Below are 24384 nucleotides of genomic sequence, written 5' to 3'. Positions count from 1 at the left end.
TCTTGACAGCATATAAGAGGGATACAAAGTAAAATGAGACCCAAAGTACCTGTGCCTCAGGCCACTATCTGCCTGATGGCTCAGGAACACTAGAATTAAAGAAATATGTGGCTCATGAAATAGACAAAATTTTTACCTACGACAGGGCCAAATTCTATCCTTAGATGAATGCATGTGACTCCCATTGACTTTTGGGGAAAGTACTGCACACACATCAAAAGCAGTATTTGTCTCACAAGCCCTGATCCTACAAATTCTTACTTTATTTGATGAAGATTTCAAGATTAGGTTAATTTTAAAGAAACGCTGTCAAATTCAAAAGTTTAGATTGTCTACCTAAAAATTATTTTATGTACAAGAGAGCATGTGTGCATACTAAGTGTATAAACATATGCTTCTGTGAATTCACAATGTCTTAGAAAGCATACTTTGAATCCAAACTCACATGATTGTCGGTGTTGAATGCTCACAACTCCCATTAAAATCAATAGGAACTGAAAACACTAAGCACTTCACAGAATAAGCCTCATGCAAAGGTTTCATAACCACAAAACATGGTGCATTCAGGAATCAGGGTTGCACATCAATTTCCTAGAGAAGTTCAGAGCAGTCTAGAATGCAAAGGAGACATTGAGAAATTTGATATGCCACAATTGTTTTGTACCAACACCCAAGGACCAAGTTTTGCCCTCAGATACACACACTCAGATCCCATTGACTTCGGTCAGAGCTGTGCATACATAGGAGATTTTTTTCCACTAGCTAGTAATCAGATTTTTGTAATACCTGTTAAATACCCCCCAGGTTAGTTGCTGACCACCATACAGTTCCCATCAGAACAACGTCCAATCCCTGGCATTTTCTGCTGCCAAATCTTTTCCCATACCACCAGCTCACTTATTATTAATCATGTTTATCGTGGTAGTGCCTAGAGGCCATCCAAGAACAGGTCCCATTGTGCTTGGCATTATATGAACATAGTACAAGAGTCAGTCCATGCCCCAAAGGGTTTACTTACAAATAGACAAGACAGACAGAGCATTGAGGAAAGGGATAGAACTAGAGAACAACACCACAATTCTGCAACAACTTTCAAGGTTTTAAATTTGATTTTGTTCGACACTGGAACAAAATCAAGCCATTTCAGATGTCTTCATGAAATGAAATTGTGTCAACGGTCAGGATTTTGATTCAGATCTCCCTTTCTGAAAATGATCTGGCAGTCCCATCCAAAACTTTCTTAACATTGATACATTTCTATGAAACATTTCACCTTTGACAAAACAGCATTTTTTAATGAAAAATTCTATTGTCAAAAATGTTCCATCCAGCTCTAGATGTAACATACAAGCACAGTGACCACTGTGATGGTGGCTAATGTTAGTTCTGTGATACTTTTACTTTTGTTTTGTTAATTAAATCTTTTCAGTGGGCTTAGTTATAGTATTAGCTAGATGGAAAGACAGAGGGAGTGGGCAGGAGGAATTAGAGTAAACAACCAATCAACACAGGGGAGAGATGTTCCGCATGTAAACTGCAGAAAGCTTGCTGTTGGCATCAATCTGTCCCTCCTTGAGCTGCTTTCTGTAGCATTTGTGTCCACTTCAGTCTCTGGCTGACCCCTCCCTGTAGTTTCTTTCCCAAAGGCCACATGACTTAGAATAGGGTAGACACTGCATGGCTCCTGCTACTCTGGGCTTAGTGCCTCCCATGCATAGTTCTGGGTCTGGAGATAGCTGGGAGAGAGTGGTGGCCCCAGTTGAGCTCCGTTTTGTTTCTTTGCCCTAGTGCAGCAGGTTCGGTTTGAATTGATTTCTGCAGCTGCCTACTTCAGTCTCCTAACACCTCCCAACTATTAAGCTTTTCCACACATATTCAGATGATGCTAAATCCATCCCCATTTCCATCAGAAGCATTGGGAATAAGTAACAGGAAGACCCCAGAGTATACCAGTGCTGAGAAGAAAGTCTACAGCATCTGTACCTAGCAAAGACAACTTTCAAACCTGTTGCATCCCTCTTCACAAGTATAGGGAAGAAATTGTGATAGCAAGGGAGCATGGATTAGGCTCAAAAGATTGAAGATTTCATTAAAGTTTGGATATGATCCTGAATTTATGCATGTGTATACAATAGAAAACCTTCAAACCCTATGAGATTGAACCACCGCTAATAATAATGTCCATCACAGACCCATACTCACACCTATCTTCCTCCACTCCTTTAGCTGGGTTTCTCTCCTCGGGGCTCAGTCATAAGAAACTGACAGTTTGATGTTGTTAGAGAGACAAGGTGAATGAGTTATCATCTTCTATTGGACCAATTTCAGTTAGTGAGAGAGACAAGCTTTTGAGCCACACAGAGCTCTTCAGATCTGGAAAGGTATTCCCAGCATCACAGCTAAATGCAAGGTTGTCCAATAAAAGAAATTACCCCACCCACCTTGTCTCTCTAATGTGCTGGAACCAATACGGCTACAGCTATACTGCGTAGTTTGAGTTGTCTCAGTCACAATATTTACATGCACCCCAGGATTTCACATTGCTGTCACTCAAGTGAGTGTAAACACGATCTGGAAACTTTAAGTAAGGATTCCTGAATGCATAGAAAGGCACAAAAACCTAGGAATTTGGATCTGTGTAAGATACCACCTTCACAAAATACAGCTGTATAATTTACTCTTTGCCACCAACAGATGTGGAAAAATCACCCAGGGTGCACTGGCTAACCAACATGAAGTTGTTTACAGAAGGCATGATCCAAGATATACTGTTAACCTATTTTATGTTTATTCCCAAGATTATTGTTGTCAGTCATTTAGTTCCTGACTGTTTGCCAGGTATCGCCTGCATGTAATGACCTAAGTGTTCTTTCTTTCATCTTTGCAGTACAGCAGTTGTTTGTTTTTCCTTTTTCACAGCGAACCCCTATTTCGACAGCTTTGTGCTCTACACTGGCTCTTGGATGCTTTGACTTTAGAGCCCAACTGTTCCTTAAAACCTGTCTTAACCTGCTGGAATCCAAAGTACATACACATTGCATAATATTCGTTGATGAGATGAGATTTTTTTTCTTTTAAATGTTATTTTTCCTCTCCCTTTGCTTTTAAGTTAAAATTATTCAAGTGACATGTTATTACTAATTCTGGGCCATATTGTGTTATCAAATTGTGCGCAGAACTTCTTTTTTAAATCAATGAGTTTTGTGGACAAATCAGCAGCCATAGCATGGCCCTCTGTTGTTATGTGCTGTAGTACTAGCAGAAAGGATCTTGACCTTTTGAAGCCAAATTTAGTTTTAAAAAATGTTACATGCATTTATGAAGGTCCCAATTCTGCAGCCTGCCTTACATGGCTGTCCCAGTGAAATCAACTGGAATGTTATCTCTGGTGTGATTGCAGTACGCAGCCTGTATCAAGTGACATTTGCTAGCTATTTTTATTTCATCACTTAGATGTGGCATCGATGAGCAGTTTAAAAGATAAATTACTTCAGAACATTTATACTATTACTGTCTCACTTAATGTGCAATTAGTAGTAAATACTGTTTTAATTTTTCAACATCTTCAGCCAATAGACATAGTAATATTGAAATAAAATATATTTATATTATTCAGGAAGCTTTCTTAATTGTATATCCAGACATTAGTTAGAACCATAAAGCAGTTAATTAAATTATGTTATTTTATCTGCCGGGCAGAGCTCTTCAAGACTATTCTGGTTTCTCTCCCTGAATGCTCAGAAATCCTAATGAGTCTCTATGAAGCATGTGTGAATTGAGATCTTTTTCAAAGTCTCATAACTTGGCCAGATCTGGGAGAATTGTCATGCAGACATCGGGGCCTCCCCCTTGCCAAATTTTAATACCTTGCTCCAAAGTCTGGAGATAGTAGAGCTTCTCAGTGAAACAATTGGAAGAATTTTTAACATGGTCAAAACAATACTTTTCCCCTAATCTTGTTCTTAAAAATGGCTGAAATGTTTTAACTGAAACTTTAAAAACAAAATTTGGTCTGAAGCAGGCACTTGGCATGGAAAATCTCAGCCCAGATGGACAAAAGTTATAAGCAACTGAGAATAGAATCTTTATAATGAAAAGTTCAGGCACTTCATGTATAGTCAGAACTCCCAGCTCCACCTGTAATAGGCCAGATCTGCAGTCAGTTACATCCATATAGCTACACAACATTAGACCAAATTCTGCACTGCCTTAAACTCTCTGGAAATGGGAGTGCATAAAGATAACTGAGACCAGAATTTGGCCTAATGCATGTATGGTATGTTTGTAATACATGATAGCTAAGATTTCTGAACATTTCTCTTCACTTGTGACTATGATTCACTCACGACTATAACACTTGTAAGTTATCCCTCTCCTCCCTTACAAGTGAAGATAAATGTCATAGCAAAGATTGGCTGTCATTTATTCTCTATTTATTGCATTTCTAAAAAGAACTTGTTTATAATAAAAGCAAGATTCTGGAAAAGGAAAACTCATTAAATTGTTTTTCACTTAGGGACCCTGGTGGCAGTAAAAGTACATTTAAAAAAATCAATAAGGATAAGGCAGCAAGGTATAGATGGGAGCACTTTATCGTGGACTCAAAGGTAACTTCATTGCTTACTTCTACTTTACCAGCTAGTCCAACTTTCAAAATATTTGTTTTCTCTGTTTTGTTCTCTAATGCAACTCCCTGATTTGATCTTTTATGCTTTGAAACTTGTGACCTCATGAGACGTGGCTCTTTGGATTTTGATGAAAAATACTGTTTGACAATGGATTACAGAAAGAGCAACATTTAGCCAATTACAGGACTATTATCTGTGGCTTTGACTGAATAGTAACTAGTGATGTTGCTTGAGGAAAATGTACTACTAAAAATATATGCGAGTCCCTGAAAATATAGGTGTCTTGCCCCTTGTTTAATTAATTAGGAGTGCAGTCCTGCTTACCAATAATCAAATGAGTAAACCGTACTCATACAAGTAGGCAACTGTAAGGCATGTGAGTAAGAATTAAGCAAGATCAAGTTCCAGTTTGCTTGCTTGCTTGCTTGCTTGTTTGCTTGTTTTTAAGGGCCCCATCCTGACAAACTCCAACAATTAGTTTTTTTGGTTTTTTTTTTATTTATTTAAAAGGTAAAAATTTAAATTGGAAAACAAAATTTAAGTGCTGAGGCCAATGCAAGAAATAGAAATCATATACAGCATCTAGAGGCAAGGAAAGGGGAGGAGAAAATAGGGCCATTTATATGAAAGGCTTTTTAAAATATTGAAAATGTAAATCTTTAACTAAGGAGAAGTGACATTATTGAAGGCAACATCGGGTGTACTACAAAAAATGTTATGGAGAACATTGATACTTTTCTGCTGGTAGCCCATGTTTCTGAAGAAGTGACAAGTGCTCTCCCTCCCTCTTTTTTATTATTTTATTTATTTTATTTATTTACTACTGCTGAGGAGATTTGCATGAAAACAAAGGAAGTACAATGCCCAAGAATTAGACCGGGAGACATGATGTGTTTATGACTTCACTTGGGGAATCAGTAGCAAGAGTTGCTGAACTTCTAAAAAGACAAAGATCATGTTTCAACATAAGAGCAGCCATACTGTGCCATACCAATGGTCCATCTAACCCAGTGTCCTGTCTTCCAATAATGGCCAATGTCAGATGCTTCACAGGGAATGAACAGAGCTGGCAATCGTTGCGTGATCTATCCTCTGTCATCCGCTCCCAGCTTTTGACAATCATAGGTTAGGGACACGAGAGCATGGGGTCCTCCATGAACTAATCTAGTTCTTTTTTGAACCCTGTTATAGTTTTGGGCTTTACAATTTCCCCTGGCAAATATCCTTTGTAGTAATAAAAAAGAGAGGAGAAAGGAGAATCAGCAAGTCTTACAATATTCACATAATTGTTTCTAAGTAGGATGCTTTCCAGATTTCCATGTGGGATCAGTAGTTCTTTAAAGTTTAGGGCCCAAAACATCAAGAATTAAGGAATCCAAAGTGAATGCTGATGTTGATGTACCTTCCTGCGCTCATGTTGCTGTGACTTTTATTTTTCTTATAGCCTAAATTAGACATAATTTTTCTCTGTTGTCATTTACATTAACATTATTTAAATGTAGATTTTCATATTTGATATGAAATCTTTGAGATATGGATTCCTCCAGGGTATTTGCCATGTGATACATTCTGTTCTGATTATCAAGCATGCAGATTTCAGTCTGCTGAGCTTTCATATTTTTGACACAGGAAATCAATTTCCTGGGTGTGGGAGAGGAGGAGGCTTGAACATTTATAACCACAGCTTTGACCTTTTTCTCCCTGGAGGTGAGAAAGTTGAGGATTTCTTTATTACCAAACTCTGTGCAGCTGCAGTGCTACTTGTTTGCAAATGATACTGGTCCACTTGGCATGAAAGCCAGAGAAGGATGCAGGGAAGAACACAAAATGAAAGAGATTTCCAATTTAGCCCTTTGGCCAGCCTGTTGAATTTACTGCAGAAAATCTGGGGGGCACAAAAAAGCCCAGAGGAATCCAAGATTGGCATTAGATATGGAAATACAGTGCACCATCCCTGTCAAACATTGTTATAGAAATTATCCTCCTTTCTTTTCCTTCTGGGTAAGAAATCCTGCCAGAAAACACCACGTAGTCAGCTTAGCAGGAAGACAAACAAGAGAACATCGATCATAAGCGTCTCTCGACTTAGTGGTCTGTCATCTCCCCATAGTCGAACTCCCCTGGGCAGCATAAGTTCCCTAGTCCCGAGCTCTGAAGACTATGCCAATGTGAATACAGCTCCAATCGATGTTACCAAGGAATATGAAGACAGTGAGTCAGTACAGAGCAGACAAACCAAAGAGGATGAAGAGCCCGTTTCTCACTGTAAGTTGCCTTTAGTTGATTGAACAGTAACAAATCTATTTGTTCCCACAGTTACCAAGAAGATATTTTTCTTAAAGATACTTCTGGCTATCTTTGTATGTAGGTTGTATGACTTTGAGCAGGTCACTTAATCTCTCCATTCCTCCTCCTGCCTATCTGCAAAATGGGAGAAATAAAGCATAATCACAGATGAGGTATTTAAGAGGCTTATTTAATTAATGTTTGTAAAATGTTTTGGTATCCTCAGATGGATGGCACTACAAAATTCATGGTATTATTATATCCAGGTGCTTCTTTTGTGCTGATTTACTACAGGAGAATATTATTTACCAGTAATTCAGTTTGTTTTATTCATCTACATATTCCTCCTTCTTCGTTTTTGAAGATTAATAATTTTGGAGGAATTGGGTTTGATTTGCTAGATCATGTCCAGTTCTCAGTTCAGATACACTTTAGGTGCCAGTAAGTTTGGACATCCTATTACCAAGGACTAATACATCAAGAAAACCTGATTTACAGCATCAAAAGTTTAATCTTCCCAGTTGCACTATAAGGAAAAAGTGCTTTGCCCAAAGTGACCAGGAGAGGGGAGTATGGCAGAAGATCATAGTATGATTTCTTTTCTATAGTCCTTTTTATGATGAAACAATTTGAAACCATTATTAAAAAATTGCTATGGATTTGCCATTGTTCATCCAGTCAGATTATTCAGATGGCAGACAATCCACAACTCTGCAATTTTCAATAGAAGATGTCTCTCAAAAGCAGAACAACTCTCTAACAACCAGCTCATGTGCTCTAATTCCTCATGGGGCAGTGGGACTACATGTGTATTTATTTAATTTGGGATTGTATACAAATGTACATGTTACTCATGTATTAATATTATTTATTTGTATTACTATAACATCTAGAGGTTTTAAACAAGATTGAGGGCCCATTGTGCTTGATGCTGTACAAACAGACAGTATAAGACAATCCGTATCCCAAAGAGTTTACAAAATAAGGCAAACAAAAGGCTGGGTGGGGAAACGCAAGCACTGAGAAATGAAGTGACTTTCCCAACAAGTCAGTGGCAGAAAGGCGAATAGAACCCAGATGTCCTGACTCCCAGGCCAGAACCCTGCTCACTGGACTGCACTACTTCTTATAGAAAGCAAAATAAATTGAACACATTATTTTGTGAATTATAGACAATGCCCAGTGTACTCTGTGCCAAAATAATCCTAATCTCTGCAGCACTCAGGTATTGTGTTTAGAGGCAAAAAGGAAATTCTGCATCAGCTTAAATAAATTTTTGTAAATGGGTTTTTTTGTTGTTGTTTTTACCAAATGATCTCTGCAGATAAATAATGCAATCCTTAGTGTTCTTGATGTTAATTATCCTGACATTACATTCAGTTTACTTTATGCTCCTGGGTGCAGGACATAGATTTTATACACCAAGGAAGTATGAGAGAAGGCTTGGGTTTTTCATATTCAGGATGCAATTGAGGCTTTTGGCAGTGAGGAAGATCTGTGTCTTCGCTTTCCTTCCTTCTTATGACCAACAGTGGAGATGATAGGAAGTTTTAATCTCCTAGTTTAGTTATTCTTGACAGCACCCAGCCATTCAAATGATCGCTGCTCCAATATTTAGCACAGATATTAGCTTAGTTTGTCCTCTAAAATTATCATACAAACTGATATTTTCAATGCCATTGTTAGGCTTCTGAGGTAATGTTCCACTGAGATGAATGGGGATGGTTGACACCTCAGATGATCTGTTTGCTACTCAAAATGACAGCATTCAGTTCACTTTCAAAATGTGAACTGAAGCTATTCTTTACAACTAAAACCACTGGAAACTAAACCCCCAAAAAAAAAAAAAAAAACCCCAAACAAAAAAAGAACTTTCTGCAGGACAACACTATAACAGTGGATCGATTCTGTGGTGAATTCTGTAGCTATCAAATCACGTTAAACACAAGGCTGTGACTATAAAATGCTTCAAGCCAGATCAGGAACTGGATTAGAACAGCTCAGCTGCCCTGTAGCTGATTGCTTAAACAGCTCATGAGGCTCCCTATAATTCACACAGAAGTACCATTGAGATGACACATGTTTATTGGAAAACATGTGAGAAATATATTGCATTGGGCAACTAATCTGCAGATAAATTTGAACATGATTCTTACAGAGGGTTTTTATTTTGCTTCAGGATTGAATTTATAATTTAATATGGAGTCATTTACACAGCTATAATTTAGTCTGTATTGTTTTGTGACCGCTACTGTATCGAACCTGCTTCCACAAGTTTGATTTCTAGCATCACTGGCTAGGTGAGGAACTACATTTATCCAAAGGCTCTGTAAGTCACATCATGTTGACAAGTCAGACCTGGAAGCTGTCATCCTCACAGCTGTGGTATAACAAGCAGGTCAGTTCTGAGGTTGTCTAATTTATCATTCAATCTCCCTCTGATTTGTCAAAGGTTTTACAAAAACAGATTATCATTTCAAGCTTGCTTTCTTTGCCATGTCTAAAAACTTGTTTGATGTATTCTGTCTGTATGATCTCTGTTTTGAATAACACAGCACTAAATATAAGCCTAATTTTTAATGGTTTTCTGCATAATGAATTATTTGTGAAAATCATTTCCAATGACAGATGTTTACTTCATATTGATAAAAAAAATACGTTGGACTGTATCTGAAATATTAAATACTAACAAGATTTCTGCTTCTTTAACCAATAATTTGGCGTTGCAGTTCCCAGTCTTAGACATAAATTTGAAAGAGAAGTTGATACATATTTGCACAAGGGATCTTCATTGTAAAGCTTACACTCTAATTTTAGACTTTCCTGTGGTGTTGATCACTGTAGTAGCTGAGCCTCTCACATACATACATGGATTTATCCTCCTTAGGCCCCTGTGAGGTAGCTGAGTATCATTAACTCCATTTCACAGATGTGCAGTGGAGGCCCAGAATTACAGGATCTTTTCCAGGCTCATACCGGATATCTGTGGCAGACCTGTGATCTCAACCCAGATCTCCTGAGTCACAAGCCAGCATCCTAACTACAAGGCCAACCCTTTTCTAATTATACTTAGCTAATTCGCCACAGTGCTATGAGGATTAATATTTCTAAAGTGCTCTGAAGATGTACAAGCTAAATATTATTATCGCTATTCTTCAGATGGGGGAACTGAGATAGAGTAGCTGAGGCTCCAATCCCACAAAATAGTGAGCACATCCTGCCAGATATGCATTGCCCTTCACTCCCCTTGTCTTTAATAGGTGTGCTGGTGCTCAGCATCTTGTAGGATCAGACATGAAGGGAATGTCTACACTACTGTTGGAGGGCTGATTGCAGCATACATACACATACCCGAGCTGGCTTTTGATCTAGCTAGCTCAGCAACAGCACGGGCAACAGCACAGGCTTCAGTGCAGCAAGGAACATGAGTACATGCCCAGGGACCTGGGCAGGCTTGTACAGTTTGCACTAAAGCCCATGTTGCCAGGGTTTCACTGCTATTGATATTCAGACTAGCTAGAGTAAAGCTAGATCAGAAGTGCCTACATGTGCTGTAATCACCCTCTCTCCCCTGATTGCAGTGTAGACATACTCCAAGGCTCAGGATAGAGCTCAGGCTCTGAAGCCGAGGGAAGGTGGGTTTCAGAACCTGATCTTCATCTTGAATCTGAACGCTGTACTGCAAGTCTGAGTCTGTAGACTCAGGCTCTGAGACTTGCTGCCATGAGGCTTTTTTTTGCCATATAGACATAACTTAAGTGACTTGTGCAAGGTCATAGTGAGAGTTAGTAATTGAATGAATCAGAATTAGAACTCAGAACCTCCTGCCTGGGTACTTAGCACTCTTAAAAATCAGACCACTTATTTAGATGCCTAAATATGCACATAGGACCTTGGTCAATTAGGGTTTCATTGACAACAGATTAAGGCCATGTCTGCATTCTGTAACCTCCTCTGCAATATTTGAATAGGTATTTATTATTTAGTAGTAGTAGTCATTTATATTACCACCCTACTTGTTTATGCATAGTGCTTTACTGAGGTTTAAGAAAATGTCCCTATGTTGAGGAACATACAGTTAATTGACTTGTAACTTCAAGGGGCTGCTGGCCTCCTGCAAGAAGCTATAACCCTCAGTTCCCAGTGGAGATCACTTAGCATCTCCTAGGACACATTCACTACCTTGCAGGATCAGTTCAAAATGATATAGATAATACAATGACTAATAGCAATAGACTGTGGCAGATGGTGTTTTAGGGAACGAGGAGAGGGAATATGGCTGTGGGGAAAGCACTGTACTGATTATCTTATTGTATTTCTTTTGATGGTTTTTTTGTTTTTAGTAGTTGGGCACCAAAGCAGAAGTAGATCAGTTGTGGTAAGATCCTCAAAAGAAGTGAGTTTTGGGGAAGAATTTGAAGGAGAACAGTGAGTTCATTTGGCACTCAGGGGGAGAGGGACTATTCAAGGTACAGGAAAGCATGAGAGCACACAATCACAATGGAAAGAAAGCAATAAAGGAAGTATTAATGGAAGCAGAGATCAGCAGAAAGAAAGAAAAAAGATGGGTGATGGTTGGGCAGCAGATATGACCAAACAATGACTTGTTGTGGATAAACTATTTGCTTTAAATGCATCATGGTAAGGATATATATCTCATCGGATGTTAAATTCCATATTTCATTTTAAAGAAAGACATAATGATACAATAGATTAAGTTTTGACATTTACAAATATGCTCTTAGAATGCTAATAGCATGAGCATAGGAATTTGATGTTGATCTTTGGTACGGTTTGTTAAAAGTTGCCTACTTTTCTAATTCCTACACAATAATTTTTGATAAACATTAAAGAAGTTTGCTAACTTCTTATTTGGTATTTATTTCAGAGCTAAAGAACAGGGACTTACATTTCCAGCAGAGACTAGTGGTTTGGTATATTTCAATTTCTGAGACACCTTAAAGGAAGTGCTGAGCATCCTCCCTGTGAAAAGCAGGCCCTTTTAAGGTGTCTAAAGTTGGGCAACCAAAATCACTTATCAGAATCAAAACATGAGGCCAGTGTATGCAGCATTCCTTTGTAAAGAGGAGGAGGAGTGCAAGATCCAGTGGGTACATTTTTATGAACTTGTTTGTTTTTATTAGATCTACAGAAGTTACTCCAGACTATATATGAAGATGTGGCCAAGAATTTCAGTTCAGAAGATATTAGTAAGAAGACCAGATTGCACAGGTATGTTACCTGATTAGATTCTACAAACCTAAGAAAGGCAGCTTACTATAACAGCACTTGCACTGTGCTCTTTTTTCAGAGGGCAGGTCTACACTACCGCTTAAGTCGATTTAACTTACATCGCTCAGGGATATGAAAAAGATACCCCCCCCCCGCCCCCCGAGTAACGCAAGTTATAGTAACTGGTGCTGTGTCGGCGGGAGATGCTGTCCCACCAACATAGCTTCTGCCACTCATGGAGGTGGAGTAATTATATCAATGGGAGACCTGCCCAGAGTAGTTGCTGATTGAATTCAACATTCAGTAAATTTAAAGGACATAGAGAAATGTCAATGTAGGTGACTGAATGGCCTATTTTACTGTGCATAATAAATATTTATTTTCCAGATGGACACTCAATGAATCCTTACCTTACAAGAAAACATTTCATACAATTCCTGTATAAATCATCTACAGCAACTTTAGACAAAAAGAGATCATTTTCTTCTTAATGTCTATAGAATTGTTTATGCTGTTACAATTTTCCACAGACTTCCCCCATAACATTTCTAATGGAACTTCTATTAAATACATTCTGCAGTTATCCCCAGGTTTTAGAAATTTTCACTAGAGTAAGCCATTAGTTCAGATCAATTTTATTCGTTCTCCTCATGGTATTGAAGATTTAGGGCCACTTCAATTAACCTCAAATTGAACAGTTTCCAAAAAATAGTGCCTAATATTACTGTCACTTATAGACATGCAATGCCACTGAAGTCAGTGGCAGATCATTGGTCAGCAAGAGACTAACAAGTAAAGAGAGAGGTACAACAGCATAAACCACATTTAAACTCTGTCCTAATGCTACCATTAATAGTTTTGAGACTCAGTTAGAAGGGCATAGACTTGACAAGGCTGTGCTATAGGTGCTGTGATTTCTGCAACTCAGAACTGGAATCTATGAATTTCCTGGTTGTTGTGGATTATTTATCCATGTTAATTTTCAAGTGTTTTTCTGTCTACCACTGTTTGTAAATACACAGGGGCCAGACCCTCAGCTGGTGTAACTTGGAATAGCTCCATTGAAGTCATCAGAGCTACACCGATTCAAACCATCTGAGGATCTGACTCACACATCTTTGGGTTAAGAGACCCCTAAACTCTGCAAGAAGTCATGTGTCTCTCTCCTCTTAAGAGCTGACAATCAGCTCCAGCAACAATGCTCATGTGCTGAACAGTTTCAAGGACATTGTCTTCCCTCACAGTTCACCACCAGTATATCAAAGGAATGAGAGAACAAGCCTAACAGCCTTTAAGGACCAAGAGAGCATACTGGGACAGAGACCTAAAAGGTAGGAACATTTAAAAAGGAATAAATGTGACATGTAGTGTGAAATACGCAGTCATCTTCACCAGTGGAAAATGGCTCAAGAAGTCACATGCATGAACTACACGCAGCTTGGTCCTGCTGTAAGAGACGGGATTGGAGAAGCTGGATTATGTATCCCCAATATAGAGCATTGGGATTTTGCTTTATGGCTCACAATAACTTTAATAGGAGCCATGCAGCTAAATCACTGTAATTAAAAAATGCATCTTTGTGTGTTTACATTCACTGGTAAACAAAATGAAATCTGATTTAACCTCTCCACTTTCAGGCCAGCTAAAACTGTGTGGACTAATATTCATTTATTATCAGAGAATGTCTACCACAATTTGCCAGCACTGGGAGTGTGATGCTAAGACCTTATGAGGAAAGAATGGTACAAGGAATAGCACTGATCTGCTCTCAATTATTCAGGTATATAGAATCATTAAAATGTAGGGCTGGAAGGGATCTTGAAAAATCAAGTCCAGCCCCTTGTACTGAGGCAGAACCAAGTAAAACTAACCCATCCCTGACAGCTGTTTGTCCAACCTGTTCTTAAAAACCTCCAATGATGGGACTCGACCACCTCCCTGGGAATCCTATTCCAGAACTTAAATACCGCAATAGTTAGAAAGTTTTTTCTAATATCTAACCTAAATCTCCCTTCCAGCAGATTAAGCCCATTACTTTTTGTCCTACCTTCAGTGGACGTGCGGAACAATTGATCACCATCATCTTTAGAACAGCCCTAAGCATATTTGAAGATTATCATCAGTCCCCCACACCTCAGGCTTCTTTTCTCAAAACTACACATGCCCAGTTTTTTTTAACCTTTCCTCCATAGATCAGGTTTTCTAAACCTTTTATCATTTTTATTGCTCTTCTCTGAAGTTTCTCCAATTTTCCTAAAGTGTGGCATCCGGAATTGGAGACAGTACTCCAAGTACCAAGTAGAGCCGCACAGTTACCTCCCATGTCTTATATGCGACACTGCTGTTATACACCCCAGAATATTAGCCTTTTTCACAACTGCATTACATTGTTAACTCGTATTCAATTTGTGATCCTCTATAACCCCCAGATCCTTTTCAGAAGTACTACTGCCTAGCCTATTATTCCCCATTTTGAAGTTGTGCATTTGATATTTTTTCTTTCTAAATGTAGTGCTTTGCACTTATCTTACTAAATTTCATGTTGTTGAATTCAGACCAGTTCTCCAATTTGTCAAGATCCTTTTGAATTCTAACCTTGTCCTCCAAAGTGCTTGCGACCCCTCCTAGCTTGTTGTCATCTTCAGATTCTGTAAGCATACACTCCACTCCGCTATCCAAGTCATTAATGAAAATATTGACTAGTACCAGAACCAGGACTGATCCCCGTGGGACCTCACAAGATATGCCCTCTCAGTCTGACAGTGAACCACTAGTAATTATTCCTTGAGTATGGTCTTTCAACAAAATGTGCACCCCCCTGATAGTAATTTAATCTAGACCACATTGCCTTAGTTTGCTTATGAGACTGTCATGTGGGACTGTGTCAAAAGCTTTACTGAAATCAAGATCTATCACATCTACTGATTCCTCCCATCCAATAGGCCAGTATGTTGTGTAGAGAATTATTTCTCACACTTCATTAACAATAATTATTGTGTTGAACTTGCCTCTAAAATTGAAAGGCAGTGGTCTGAACCGGAAGCAGTTTGGGCCTATCTATTATAATTGCACTGGTAAAGTGGTTGCTTAAGGGCTGTTTAAGTAACTGTCTGCCAGCTCAGTTACACTGCTTATGTCATTACGCTGTGTCTCATCTAGGAACTAGATAATGGGGGCTTCTACTTGAGACTTACTCAAACCCAGGTTAATCTATTGGGTTAATTAGATATTCATTCAATAACTCCTTTTTGGCCATAATTCCGTTACAGGCAGAACGTGTACATCTATATAGCATCTCCAAGCTCATTTTTGAGTTCGGTTCTCATGGAATCTGTGACATGTAATGTGAATTTGTCAGTGGTAGGAGGAACAACATGCCATCAGTTTTCCAACTCTCTCCCTTTGGATTGACTAACAGAGAAGAAAGATCAAGCTGCCATCTTCCTCCCCTCCTGTCACTGCAAAAGCAAGAGGCAGCATACCACCACTGGGCCTCTGTATAGACCTATTGCTGTCATTAAACCAGAAAAGAAGAGGGCCTGTGATGTCCCAGCCCTTCCCTGAATCTGATTCAGTGACTCAGTTTGCTCCAGTTTCTGTAGCCAGTCCTGAGTTCTGTGGTGGGTTCCCCACTTTAGAATCGAAAAACGCAAGGCACATATTAATCTGATATTTACTGCAATTTTTTCCCCTTGGGCTGAGTTAAAGGGGAGAGAAACATTAAGTATAAATCTTACCTCTGGATGGCTCTGAATAAGTCTGTCATATTGGGAGCAATTCATCAGTGCCAGCAGGAGGCTTCATATGCTGGAGAAGGCATACTTCGTACAATTTTAAGGACCTTGTCTTGTCTTGTCTTGCAGTTCACTATTGGTGACTCTGAAGGATGACAGAGTAAACACAACATCCTTCAAGTACCAAGAGAGCGTAACATCACTGGAACAGAGGCCTAAAAGGTAGGAGTAATTACAGAAACCTAGGCATGTTGCATATAGCATATGCTCCATGCCATCAACTTCACATTTGGAAAGAATATAGCATGCAAATGACAGATAGCATCTTATTGCTGTAAGAGAATGGTTAGTTGATGAAATCCTGCTTTCTGACGGTTACTGATTTGCTGTATATTTTATATTATATTTTCAATACAGTGCATGGGGATTTGCCTTGGGTTTTCTACTAACATAACTGAGAGAAGTGCTCCTAAATGTTGATGTTCACTTTAAAAACAAATTTCCCAGACATTATAGCTGTTTATTATCTCAGAAACTGTCTACCCTGGAGACAATGTCTGGGTTCGTAAGGCATACTGAACTATCTGAAGGGATTTGTTTTTTCCTGCAGTTCACTGTCTGTGACTCTGAGGGAAGATAAAACAACTACAGCAACCTTTAAGGAGGAGGAGAGCACAAAGCACATAAAGAGGCCTAAAAGGTAGTAGCATGCTGCATGCCATGCTCGTGAGTAGCGTACATGTGGAAACAAACTGTACCTGTGGTATTTTAAGGGCACACAGTGAATTGGTGAAATCCTGCTAGAGTATAGGTTCTATCTGACACAGAAACTGCTCGGTTTCAGTGCAGTACCATGTGGATTTTGTCAGATGATTCCCACGTACATTAATGTGAGTTGTGAAGCCAAATCTATGGATTTTGCCTTAATTGTTTACCCTTCTGTATTTAATTCCACTGCTGGGCAAAAAAAAGCCTAATTAAACCTGATCAATTGCAGATTATATGAAACAGTGTGAGATCATAAACCTCTATTATCAGAGAGGCTCTTTGTCCACTTCACAGTGTCTGGTATTGTTTGCAGTTTGCAGTCTGCTCTTTATGTATATTTCATGTAGTTTGTTTCTGTTCCCTGTTTGGGATGATTTCTGTAACAAACCAATACACTGCAAATTATTAATTTTTCAAATGAATATGCAACTAAAAATTTGCTATCCATGAATATTTAAGAATTCAATCTAACAATTCATTTTTGTGAATATTCTCACTAGTAAATCTCCAAGCACTTTGTTATCACCAGAAGGGTAAATGCTAAAAGGTTGTGGATGTGCTCAAAATATTTTTTTTTATTCAAATGAATATTTGCAGACCATATTTTGTTTTAGTACTTGTTTGGTTCTCAACCAAGCTCTGTACTCCTTAATTTGCATGTTTATGACCAGGAATGTCTTAACTGAGAGCTGAGGCTTTCATTTCACATCATTTTAGAAAGCTCTGTGTTCTGAGCAGCCCAGCACCGTTTCACAGAAATTAACAACTCATGATGTTTGTGTGCTTTCACCTACAGCTGCCATGCCAGCTATTTCATTCAGAGTAAATATAATTTATGTGCTGAGATGAGACAGAAGTTCTCTGCGGTAGCTGAAGAAGCAGCTTTTTGTTTGCATGACAACCTGGAGATCCTTGAACGGTAAAAAATTGAATGCTTGCTCTATGCTGTCAAAGCACTGCATGCCTCACATCTGTAACGTACTTAGGACGTGTCCTCAAACCTTTTAAAGATGGGTCTGCTGACTTCAGTGAAGTGGCACCTGAGAAATGGCATATGGAGTATATGACTAGCTGATTTTATGGGTACTCATGCAAAGATGTACATGATGGGCCAAATATTCAAGCCACTGTGATGAGATTTATCTGCATGACTGCTAAAGACATTGCACCAAATATTTACCTTTACATATGTAAGTTACAGACACTGGGGAAAAGTTGCCCCAAACTTCAGAGCCTGTTGTCTTCTTTAGCCAGTTGGTTCTAATTGGACTCATTGGTGTTCAACAATATATCTTTAATTCATGTTTTCCATGCTTAAGACAGCCTTCCTAGTTTGTTATATAAACCTCTCAGAAACTGCTGCTAAGGTTTCAAATTCCAGTCTAACGCTTGATCCAAAAATCCAACTCTGTATAGCACAGTATATTTGGAGTGCGGTTCTGTTAAACAACACTGGATTTATTTACTTTTGAAGCTGTAACCCCTATTCTCCCAAAAAGTGGCTATTCAGTCACCCCACATTACAGCTAATCCACACATGATCTGTAGGGTCATCTACTATCGTTGTGTAGATCACTATGTTGTCCTTTCACATTACTGAGCTATTCCAGTGGCTATAACTGCAGCCTTCTGTCTCATGCAGAGAACAAGTGAGAAGCCTTTTCCCATGCCAGCTTCAATTCTGGTCCATTGATCAGCCAGCATATGTCATCCTTTCCTCTGGACTGAAATGTTTCACCTGTCAGTCGTCTGAGCTCTATAGGCATAGAAAATAAGAGACCTCAGATCTCTTTTCACATAGTTATTTTAAAGGGCAGTATCCCCAGTTTCTCCTCCTGTCTCCCCACTCTTACACTCACGCCTGTACTGGTATGTTTGGTCCCCTCCAGATTCCCAAAGTGTTTTCTCTGTCTCCTCCCCCTAAGCACCCATTATGACTGCATGAAGAATTGACTGATTCCTGGATCCTTCAGGGTAAAAGAACAAATCAGACCCTATCCTAATTATCTGAACCCATTCCACCTTTGCTATGAACCTATAAAATCTCACAAGCATGGGCAATGTTGATCAGTATTTGGATGAGAGGTCTCTGAGGATCACCTGGGCGTGACAGGAATTAGTGATGGTAATTCAGTAGGTGGTCCTCTATTGGCTGAGTCATACCGTACCAACACTAATGTTATTGGGGACTCATCTCATTGCCTTCCACCATCCTAGGTATCTTCCCAGTTCATGTTCAATCAGAATGTTTGTTTTTAAAATATACAGTTTTAATTTTTTAAGCTTATTTGTAGGAGGCGGGAAGAGAAGAGTTCTCAGAAATACCAATCTTTAAAAAGCATTACGTATTTTGAGAGAGACCTAGAAAGAATGAGACAGTGTGGCCTGAGAGCTGAAAGAGAACATGATGAAGATGAACGGAACTGGTAAGAAAGGAAGAGCTAAGCACACTCCCAAAGCATTTCCTCTAGAACCAAAAGCTCTTTTTTATTTTCAGACTTTTTTTTGCCTTTGTAAAACCAAAAGAAAGTCTTATTTTAAACCAGTAAGCCCAGTAAGGCTTGGTTTTAGAGCCCTTGTAAACACTGTATAAATGAAGATGCAACAATGATATCCAGGACCAGATTTCACCTTGTGTTGTAAATCTGCTTGGTGAAGATAAGAGGAGAGAGGTTATAAGAAGCCTCTTCCCTTTTTTTGAAAGGTCTGATGCCTCCAGACAACACTGCATTTCCTCTCCATCTCCAGCATACGGCCTTATAGGATGCAAAACAAATAATACAATAAAAAACAAATATAAGATTGCAAAATACTTTGGTATCTGTAGGATGAAAGGCATATCTAAGTGTACATTGATCCATACATAATGTGTTGTTGAAAATGAAAAATTGTGTTCCTATTAGCAATGTTGATGATGGAGAGGACTTTGGCTCCAGCTGTCTGTCCATCACACGTGGTTGAAAAATGTTTCACTGTTAGTGTTTATAAACGTTACACAGATATCAACTGCATCCCTACCAGGGGAACATGGCATCATCACCACAAGCTAACCAGGCACCTCTCAATAAAGCACTCCTGCAGAGATCCAGCCTTTGATGGTGTGAATTAGATTAGCTATATCACACAGCACAGAAAATAGGAATCTTGTTTCAGTCTTCACTTAGTAAATCAAGTGAAGTAAAGTTGTGGAGGATTTTGTATGTCAGTACCTGAGAGTCTACATTCCAGATGCTTTTTCGCAACTGACCCTAACTTAGAGTAAGTTAAAAGTGAACGTTGGTTTATTTAGAAAAGCTGCATTTTTAATTGTAGAGCATACTCGCTCCACCTCCCTCCCAGATCTAAGGCCTGGTCTAAGCTTCAGAACTGTACCACTATAGCGGTCAGTCAGGGAGGTGATTTTTTTTTTATTGCTATAATTGTATCTGTACAAGCCTAGTGTGGATGTAGTTATAAAGAAGCCTTATAACAGTATAGTTACTCCCCTTCCCATACAAGAATAGCTGTCCTGGTGTAAAGCACCTTTATACCGATATAACTGCGTACACACTAGGTCCTAGTCTACACTTAAATACTTACACTTAGACCTATGGGTGGGGAGGGGCTGATTTATTTTTTAAGCAATATAGCTAGGCCAGTAAAAGCTTTAGTGTAGGTGCAGTTTATACCCGTAAAAAGCCTGAGCTACACTACAGAGTTTTGCTGGCAGAGCTACATTGGCTAGGAATGTAAAAAAAATCAAACCTAGTCAGCGTAGCTACGCAAGCAAAACCCCTGGTGTGGAGTGCGCCTGTCAGCTTAGCTAGTGTCATTCGGAGAAATGATGTCACTGTGTGGGCAGAACTTCTTTTGCTGCATCTCCACTATGGGGCTCTGCTGGGATAGCTACCTGCCTAGCTTGGTAGTGTAGACAAGCCCTCGTTGTGCTTATACTGAGGCAGCCAACATAAGCTGTACTGATTTAAGCACTTTTATACAAACAAGACTGTGTCCACACTAGGGGGCTTTTGCCAATTTCACTTTACTGGTTTACAGTGCATTAATTTGCAATGAAAGAGGTGCTGGGGCTCAAGCAATTTCTTTTTTTTTTTTTACATTCATACAGCAAGCCTAGAGGTGCCAAGGCTCAGCCCTGGCAAGCTCTGGCACAAATTAAGCACTGCTGGTATAACTATATTGACAAAACCCTCCTAGTGTAGACCAGGCCCAGGGAGGTTGTACTACTTAACAATACCAGCATGATTAAAATGGGAAAACTCTAGTGTAAACAAGGCCTGTCTCCTCCTATTGGTTCAGGGAAGAACCTCCTCTTGCTGCTGGCATAATGATAGTATCCTTAGCTGGAGGGAGGCAGCACTTACTGCTAAAGACTAGTTGATGTGCTGGCAAATTCAAGACTCCTAGGGGACAGGGAAAAAGCCACCACACTTTCACAGACACATAGAATCTGGAGGGACTGGAGACATCAGTCTCCAGGGCTGTCAAAGCAGCACTAAAAATGTATACAGAACATTAAAAGAAAGTGTCTTTTCAGAAGAGCTTTACTTTTATTGTGATGTGTAATTCTCCTCTTGAGTCTCCATATTCAGAGTGAAAGGCAAAGATTGAATTTTACAGCGCACTCTCACATCAGTAAGATTTATGTCAGCACGTACAGGGGGAGAAATATGATGACAGCAAGGGGAAAAGGGACGGTAAAGAAAATCAGAAAGTATGTCAGATCAAGCCCTGATTACTTTGGAAAATCTATAGCGGCTAAACAAGAGAGAGAAAAGATGAACAGGGCAAATCAGAAGTAAAATGGAAACCTTTGTCAGTATTTTATTGTTTGTTTTCACACCAAAGGTTTGTCTCCCGGAATGTAAATGACTAATCAAGGGGTCCATTTTTAATGCCATACAAAGGAAGTTGGGTGTACAGTCTTGTTAACAATAGAAGCAAAGCTTCTTTGCCTTATTCCCTGGAATGTAATGCTCAATGCAACTTCCCACAAATACTTTTTTCTCCCATATTGCAAGGGGGAGGGAAGAAGGGGCAAATAAACCAGGAAGATCTGAGGTGCCCAGGAGTGTGAACACCAGTTTCAAGGGCATTTATTTCAGCTCTGCTCCATTTTGCTGGCTATTACAGGTTTTCCAGTTTGCTGTCCAGAATCCCAGACACTGTGAAGAAGGACAGTCACACACAAAGAATCTTAAAGAAACTGGAGAAGTTTGGCAAAAACCCAGACATGAGAATCCGTCCCACCACCTTTCTGAAGGTGCTGAGTGAGCTACGTGTATGGGAGTTGTGTTCTCCAGACATCTGTGCAGCCGTGGAGGTGACAAAAGTCCATCTGTTAGTGTTCTAGTCCATGAGGGTGGGGAGGATAGGTACCCTGTGGTGTGATTTACCAATGGAAGGTTATAAAGATACATGATTTGGGACAATGGAACCAAGTCCCTGCAAAACAGGGATAAGAATATCCACCTTTGTACTCTTCAGGTGAAAGGTGCTATGTAACTGCAAAGTATTACTAATGATTGTTGTGTTGTTATTTCATCATTGATTTGTTTGCTGCCAGAGTGAAAGTGACATCAGGTTAGTATAAGTAGTTGGAATACATGGAGAGGGACATTCAATTGTTACTGTGCCCAGGAAAGGCTTGTACTTCACAGATGTGATGTGTGCCAAGCACTGTAGAATAAGAATCTCACTAGTGAACTATGAAATCTGCAGATTTATTTAAAGAGGCTTCAGCAACATGTGAATAAAAGCTGCTCCAGTTATGTGTAAAGAACTCTTCAAGTGGTTCAAGTAAAGTGGCTCTAGAAATAATTTGCACAAGGGAAAGAAGAATAAGGGGGAAAGGGAGTGAAGAAAAGATGGAAGGGAAAAGGCAATGATGCTACGCAACGGTTTCTGTTGTTATCACAGTCCTTTCCTCTCCTGGTTACAATATCAGCTGAAAACCTTCAAAAGCAACACATTAAATAATAACACACACAAGCTGCACAGTTACATCAGATAACTATACAAATTAGGTGGTGTCATGCGATACGAAGGCCAACTTCTTCAAACACCCAGAACCGTGGGGATGGTTTAACTATTTCTTGGTGACTTGACTAAAAGGTAATGATTGTCTCTTGAGCCCTGACTTGTGCAATCATACTAGATAACTCCCAAAGTAGAGCATTCGGTAGCCAGGGAGGCTTCCCTGGCCATCATGCACAGTTCATGAAACCTAGTATTTATTGTCTGTTGCCTGCCAGTTATCCTGTATCTCTTTGTCTTTGATTGTGGCTTCCATTCTGTGTCCTTTGCATGTTGTTTCTTCACAGTAGTGTTAGGAATGGCACCTAAAACAAAAAGATAATGCTGCTGAGTTCTGTTTCCTACCTCTTCTACTTTCTCCACAAGCACCTGCAGAGGAGGGCTCCGGTGTTCCTTCTGACTGGAACTGATAAAGGCAGCGGGAGTATTTCAGAAGCAGGAAAATTCAGTGTGAGCTGCCTGAGATTGACAGAAGAGTTGAGATGTGCTCCAAATTAACACTTTTATTCATCTTTAAGCCAATTTAATGTAACAAAACTATAGATAAAATTTATCTGTAGGTACAATTTAAAAAAGCTTAGATCTGCTGCTTTTAGGAGATAAATAATACTGAAGATCATAGGGGCTTGAATTTATAAATTCATTTTAATTAACATGCACAATTGTCAAAACTCACGCGAAAAGGCTTATTTCCCTTTTCATTTTTGTCATACCAATCTAAAGGAGGTTAACATGCTAATAGTTTGGAGCCTCTGTGGTGGTTGTCCCACAGTCAGATTGTATCAGTATCTCTTACACATAATATAAATATAAAATACCCTTTATTTTTCAGTTTATACGTGAAAATATTGTTCAGATGCCAGAAGAGGATTACAAAGCGTGGCTTCAGACTCGAGTCAGAATCTCCAAAAGAGCTCATAGTGCTCCACCCTTATGTTGAAAGGTCAGCTGAGATGGTTTCCTGGCCACCAGAGGGAAGTCTTGCTACATCAAACAGAGCTCTCATTCCTGTTGAGGTCTGCCTGAATGAGGGCTGGAAAAAAAACAACTTTGGAAAGCGCTCCAATTGTGTATGCTCTGTAGCTATTGAAATGTGTAATTCCACGATGCTCATCTTACCACTAGGCCATATTTATCCAGGGACCAACAAATAAGAGAAACCAAATGCTGCAGCTCCTTTCCAGGTGGTGTCATGGACCTTGGCAAGAGCTCACTCTCAAGTTTTCATTTAGAATTAAGACAAGTTGTAAACTGCAGTATCATCCAAGTGCTTCAAATACTCCTCAAATAGCAACGGAGAATGAGAATCACCAACACCTTTTCATTTGCTCATTCTTTTCCATTATAGAACCTTCTGCTTTAGATTTTTAGATAGTGTTTTCTCTGTCTTCTTATTTCTTACAGTCTGTTCTGCACTCCAGTTTTGCTGTCTTGCCCTTGCTTTAAAAAAAAATTCCCCAGCACTATTTTCAGCTTTGGGCCAAATCCTTTCTGTGTTAATTTTTGTATTTTAGTTGTTAAAATGTTTGAGTTTGTTCTATACAATTGTTTTAAGAATATCCATGTTGCATTGTTTTTGCTTTATTAAAATCACTGTTCAAATGTTCAATATTCAGAGGTCATTTTCTAGTTCATTTTCCAGTTGTGGCCTCTCAGGTTTCCAAAAGCAGACAGATGTCTTTTCACCTGCTTTCTCCAGCTAG

The 24384-nt window shown here is 39.3% G+C and overlaps 1 protein-coding gene across 6 annotated transcripts in view; it reads left to right on the top strand.

Annotated features, from left to right (window-relative positions):
- CCDC60 (coiled-coil domain containing 60) overlaps window positions 1-24384 on the top strand; it is a 138696-nt gene that overhangs the window by 108395 nt on the left and 5917 nt on the right. For 3 of the 6 annotated variants that reach the window (XM_067550289.1, XM_067550287.1, XM_067550286.1), the window contains 11 exons: window positions 2920-3024; window positions 4517-4607; window positions 6635-6893; window positions 12059-12146; window positions 13391-13477; window positions 16010-16102; window positions 16491-16580; window positions 17445-17567; window positions 18943-19074; window positions 21779-21968; window positions 23514-24290. In XM_067550289.1, coding sequence (XP_067406390.1) covers window positions 2920-3024; window positions 4517-4607; window positions 6635-6893; window positions 12059-12146; window positions 13391-13477; window positions 16010-16102; window positions 16491-16580; window positions 17445-17567; window positions 18943-19074; window positions 21779-21968; window positions 23514-23621 — 1366 coding nt within the window. In that variant the 3' untranslated portion in view covers window positions 23622-24290. Of the gene's footprint in view, window positions 1-2919; window positions 3025-4516; window positions 4608-6634; window positions 6894-12058; window positions 12147-13390; window positions 13478-16009; window positions 16103-16490; window positions 16581-17444; window positions 17568-18931; window positions 19075-21778; window positions 21969-23513; window positions 24291-24384 lie in introns of those variants that run through there. The other 3 variants (XR_010920230.1, XM_067550288.1, XR_010920231.1) reach the window with 2 other exon arrangements.

This window comes from Emydura macquarii, unplaced genomic scaffold (genome assembly GCF_026122565.2).
Source record: "Emydura macquarii macquarii isolate MOO-44397 ecotype Brisbane River unplaced genomic scaffold, CSIRO-AGI_Emac_v2 contig_1254, whole genome shotgun sequence".
Lineage (NCBI taxonomy): Eukaryota > Metazoa > Chordata > Testudines > Chelidae > Emydura > Emydura macquarii.
The sequence above is the reverse complement of the archived record's forward strand: the minus strand, read 5'-3'. Positions and strand labels throughout refer to the sequence as shown.